General features: G+C 37.8%; 1 protein-coding gene across 1 annotated transcript; it reads right to left on the minus strand.

Annotated features, from left to right (window-relative positions):
- Positions 1 to 2,063: 2,063 nt before the first annotated feature.
- On the minus strand, positions 2,064 to 3,230 carry KCNG3 (potassium voltage-gated channel modifier subfamily G member 3). The gene has a single exon (XM_009279616.1). The coding sequence runs from the start codon at positions 2,880 to 2,882 to the stop codon at positions 2,211 to 2,213; it is 672 nt and encodes a 223-aa protein (XP_009277891.1). The 5' UTR covers positions 2,883 to 3,230; the 3' UTR covers positions 2,064 to 2,210.
- Between the last annotated feature and the right edge of the window lie 2,536 nt (positions 3,231 to 5,766).

The raw sequence follows: 5,766 nt of genomic DNA on the forward strand, positions 1-5,766 counted from the left end.
AACTTTTCATTAGAAGATGAAAATGCCATTTTCTTCAACAGCTGTGTTTGGATTAAAGTCTGAAATTTCAATTTTGTCAAGGAGGAAATTTTTTGTGAGGAGAAAAAAAAAAACATTTTGACTGACTATGCTATATAATATATGCAGGATATATATATAGGTACACATGCAGGAATACAGAGCCAGCATCTCCGCTGGTGTAAAACATCTAAGTGTCTCTGAAGTCACAACTTGCCTAACTAACATCAGCTGTGAATCTCACCTAAGAAAGAAATTTTTGCTTATCTCATCTCATATTCACCTCTCTGTGGAATGCTGGAGCCGGTTTCTGAACGACATGATTCTGATATAAAAGGCATAAATATAGTAGTACAGGGAACTACAGAGCTAACCTTCTCAACACCAGAACGCCAGTGGCAAGAAACAGAGGTATGGCTTTAATGTTATTTAATAATGTAGTCTCGAAAAGCTATTGAAGGAAAAGTCAAGCTTGTCTGTAAGAAGGCTGCTAAAATTCTTTCCAGGTCTACAGAAAAATTGTGTCTGCAACGTCATTCTTTAAGACTACTTAAGACTAAGACTAAGATAATGAATTTTTCAGGTCTCAGGGTAGAGCCTTCAACATACTGGTTACTGACCAATGTGGTACTTTTATTTGAGTGAGCGATTCCAGAGGTGTGTGTTCCAGGTGGCGCTCATTTTACTTCTAAAGCTTTTAACACATACGTATATAAAAGATGCTTCTACAGCACAGTAATAGTAAATGCGGTATTTTCAGGCAAGCACACCAAATTCAACTATGCCGATGACTCTGAACTTCCATGTTAATAAGAAAGCTCCCTGTTGATGTTTATCGATATCCAGATTTGTAAAGCTGTACCTTAATGTGTTTTAGTATCTAACTGCACATTTCTATGTAGCAGCCTTTCAGGATTATACTGAATGATGCTATTAAGCAGTACTACACGAGAAATGTAGTGCACAATATTTCAGAACCTGACTTGATTCATTTTAATTTTTTAGTTACATTGGAGAATATACCATTTTGCCAAGTGCAACTCACACTTCTATATTTTACTTTCTTTGGTATGCTCTGGGCTTTTTACAGTTGTTTTTAAAAATTCCATTAAAGTAAAGTGTATCCTTCAGTAAGGATTGCAGAATTTAAAGATAATCAAGAGTCTCATCTGACAGGGAGCAGCTACTCTTGTTTTCCAGTGCTTTCGTCAGACTGTTTCAAGCAATGCAATCTTATTAATTTGTCTTAGAGAACTTTCACTGTGATACATATGTTTAATGAAATGGGGGGAAAAAAAATCTATGCTTATGAGTATGTAGCTTCAGGTGGATGGAGCTGAACTGAATGTATGTAAAATTTGGATAGCTCCCCCACTAAGCTACCAGAAAATATATTTATCAATGCCTGATATTTTATGCTGATCTTTATAAAGTACAACACTTGCTTCTACTAACGATTTGGTTCTAGAGAAGAAATGAACTGTGGTGAAGGAAGTCCTTGCTACAACATTCAGAGGTGCACTTCTTACGCTTCTTTGAATTATCAAATTCAGAGCAATGCCACCGACTTCACTGGTTTTACAGAAGATTTGTGTGCTTCATCAAAGATCAGAATCAGGCCTCAAGATTTTTTGCCCTACAGACCTACATTGTTCATTTTTCCTGAGTTACAGAACCAGCTCTACTCTGTTGCGAAGCTCAAAAGTAGCAGTGATTCTCCTTCTGTAGCTAATTTGGTTATCTGAGTTAAAAGTGGAGATACTTCAGGCAAGAAGTTATCAATGCCTCTACGGAGCATTTAGATATTGAAATCTTTGAAAAACTTCTGCTACACGTTGCTTGGAATGGTATAGGATGTCATTATGGGAATGACAGATCTCAGTGTTAAGCCCATTTTTTGTTCTGCTTTTGTGTGGAAAGGCAAACTGAAGACCAAACTGGTCTGGTTGAGGACTTCTGAATCCTCTTTTGTTAATTTTGTTCTCTCAAATTTGAAACATCACTCCCTCTCCCTGCAAGGTGCCCAAGGCAGATGGCCATCCTTCCTGTCTGAATGGTGACGGGCTTTCTCCAGGCTGGCGAGAATGTTGTTCCATAGGACCATCCAGTCAAGGAGGACACGCGAAGGGACCTTCCACCATTCTCTTCTAAGACAAAGCTTAGCAAGTAACTACAACAGAATGCAAGTTTGGTCAATTTAAGAATTCAGCAGAGAGGCTTCTACTGTACCTAGCGGATCGGAACTTGAGCTCATGGTAACATTGCACAAAGCTGTGATAAATGAAAGTGATCGGCAAGGCTAATAAAACGATGCCACTAACCACACAAATTCCTCCAAGAATCCTTCCTGGTACAGTGATGGGACACATGTCACCATAACCAACCGTGGTCATCGAGATGATCACCCACCAACAAGCAGCAGGAATGCTGGCATAATCCTTATTCTTTGTTCCCAAGTCCAGCCCATTTTCAAGAAGCTGGGAAAGTGCACTGAAAATTGCCATAGCAACACAGATAAAGACAAGTAGCATCACCATCTCTCTGTAACAACGCTTCAGAGTCAGACCAAGTGTTTGAAGGCCAATGAAATGACGAGCCAGTTTAATCACCCAAAAAATCCTCATCATTCTTAAGACCCTCAAGGTGACTCCAGCCCTCTGAAGCTGCGAATTTTCCCCTGTGAAAACTGTCATTAGAACAGAGATGTAGTAAGGAGTAATTGCCAGTAAATCAATGATGTTGAGAGGTCTTCTGACAAACTCACACTTGTTTTTGGAGACGATGAACCTCACAATGCACTCTGCAGTGAACCAGCCTATGCAGATAGCTTCAATTATCCTGTCAAAAGAAACAAAGTACAGCATTTATGTCCTGTGCAAAAGCCTTAATGGATGTTTGGTTTGTTCACAGATATTACCAAATTGACACTCAGACCTTCACAAACAACAAACAGAAAGCCGCGCTATTCTTATCCTGCGCATGTAGCACCAGATTTCAGCAATTAACCGGAGGATCTAGCGAGGAGTTTAAATGCATCATTGCTAAGAACTCACTCACCCACCGATCATTTTCTTTGAATTATAGATTGCTACTGGTCCTAATATTGGTCAAATATGCCTACCAAAACTGGAACCCCACAGGAAATGGTATGCCACCGATGCCAATGTGTAATATTATCATCTAGAACCCCTTTTTTGTTGTTGTTGTCGGTTGGGTTTTGGGGGATTTTGTTCTTTTTTTTTTATTTTAAATCTGAGGCCTGATCCACTCAGGAATACCGAGGACTGTGGATCAGTGAACTGGCTGGTTATGAACAGCGATGTATAGAACCAGACTGCTAAACTAAAATGGAAGTGAAGATGGAGTAGGCAGAAATCAGCTTTTGCATTGGATAATTCATACAAACTGGCTCTTCAGGAACCAACCTAAACCAGTCAGTCTGATTTGCATCCCAAACAGGGGCTTACCTAGAACTATATTCAGAACTTTATAGGTATTGCCACTAAATACAGATTTTTCATCCTTGGGTACACAAAGTGATAAGCCTGTGTCCTCCCATTTACCACTATGCTCTGCATGACTGAATTTTTTCTTTTGTTTTAAATGTAACTCCACCTAAACTGCGTTGCAGCAAAAATGTCAAGGTAACCAAAGCAGTAGGCAAGGCCATCTTCTTGCCAAATACAAACAAGAAAAGAAATCCTGGAAAGTTATTTCAGTATGTTCTTAAATATTTTCAAGTCCCAGTGCAGTGAATGAGACTTGAGAATATCTCAACTTGAAACGAGTGGAAGGTAGAAACAGAAGATGAAAATGTTGCTCTGAGATTATTTAGCAACTGTTGTGCATGTAGTCTCAAATCTCCCATCTGAAAATAACCCTTTTCTTACGAATTCAGACTGGGTTCGCTTGTTGAATACAGGAGGCAATGGGAGCTAATCTTTCCCTCTTTCCTTTGTTTATCTTTTTTCACCAACAGTTTGAGCAAAGAAAAAGCCAATGACCAATGCCTTCTCATACCAACAGGTCTGAAACCAAACTGACGTGAGATTGGGGATTTGAAAATACTACATACAACCAGAGCTTTTTTGCTGCTGCAGGGATCCAACAAGGTAGTGTCTGTAGAAACGTAATGATTTGTAAGTAATAATCCGACTGTCATTTCAAACCTGAAATTTTGCTTCCCTAACACATCTGCGTAATTTTTACCAGTTCTGAAATCTATTGTTATTATTAAGACAATGGCCTGTTAGAAAGACAATGTTGTTCTGTAACTGCTGTAATTATACTAATAGACTCTATAAACTTTCATAAAAGTTTCATACACTAAAGTTTTATTTATTTTTTAATTTCATTTTATTGATTCATTCACTTTAGTTTTACGCTAAAAAATGGAGGAAACGGTAACAATGAGTCGATGTAAAGTTGTAAGGTACACTGTAATTCCAGCCACAACAAATTTAAATGAACATAAATTAATTACTTAAAGAAAAGTTATTCACATAAAATCAGACCTTGTTTTTCTTGTTTCATGAATAATAACGGAAGTTCTGTAAGCAAGTGGCCTTTCTTCATAAAGGGCTTATAAAATACTTGTTCATGTTAGCACCTTTTGATGGAAAGACCCGTGAATTTCAAAAATAGCTTGCTCTTAAGAATTAGGTGTTCTCTTAAAAATTAAGCTTTTGAAAATACTAGTGCTTCTTTTAATAATGACAGTGAGTGATAACTACCTCAGATGCAGGTTTAATTTCTTTTAAAAAGTGCTCAGATCATAATGTCTTCTAAACAAAAGTCATGTACAGGATAGATGAAAGTTATTCTATGAATGTGAATTATCGTTCCTTTATGTAGAAAAAAATCAAGAAAAAAATGTTAATGGGTAAGTTGTCTTAAATCCTTTTTACACATGATGAGGAAATACCTAAGACTTTCCCTAGTAAAATCAGTCAAACAGCAAGATCATGGTAATGGACACACCGATAAAGTCTGAATGTACTTAAACGTTGGCTAGTTGAGATCTCATGTAACGATTAGAAGAAGAATTGTATCTGGATAGAAAGTTGCAGCCAGGAACATTCAACAATTCCAACAGACTCTATTTCATTACATTTTATTTGATATCTCTGGTAGTGCTGCCTGTATCCTATGACATGGAGCATTGAAATGAAAAAGCAATTAGTAATTATACAATTCAAAGCTTTTTCACTCTGTATTTCCTCCTGATGCCCTGATAATGTTGGAAATGTGATTCCTCCATTTTGTCACAAATTAGGCAGGTTATCTCTGAGTTGAGCTTTAAGGAAGTTAGGTCCTGATCGCTGTGATTCAGTAGAAGTCTTCTTTATGAATCAACATTGACTCAGTGGTCCAGTATAACTTTGGGGAATAGTTGTGCAAGTAAAAATCCATGAAATGTGATCAATCCATTGTTTTACTCTGGCAGTTCCTAGCACGAGAGATACTGTAAACCAGTTATACTTCAGTAGGAAGGACTGAAGAAGCCTTTTATTGTAGAACGGACTTGAAGAGAGCTAAGGAACATCACTGATGCAAAAATGACAAAGCAGGATCAAGACGGTGGGAGATGCATTACTGCCACTCCGTTACATATTGCACTTCCATTTCTCCAGTCTACATCTATGCTTCTTTCTCATCAATTACACGCATCCTGGCTAGGGAGAAGATAATGAAGAAGGGTGTCCCTTATTTTTTTCTTTCCTCTCCTTACTTCTTAGCCACCAGTGA

This window comes from Aptenodytes forsteri, unplaced genomic scaffold (genome assembly GCF_000699145.1).
Source record: "Aptenodytes forsteri isolate BGI_AS27 unplaced genomic scaffold, ASM69914v1 Scaffold195, whole genome shotgun sequence".
In the NCBI taxonomy this organism is placed as follows: domain Eukaryota; kingdom Metazoa; phylum Chordata; class Aves; order Sphenisciformes; family Spheniscidae; genus Aptenodytes; species Aptenodytes forsteri.

Coding starts and splice junctions, on each gene's coding strand:
- KCNG3 (XM_009279616.1), bottom strand. CDS start 2,882: ATGCTGTACTTTGTTTCTTTTGACAGGATAATTGAAGCTATCTGCATA.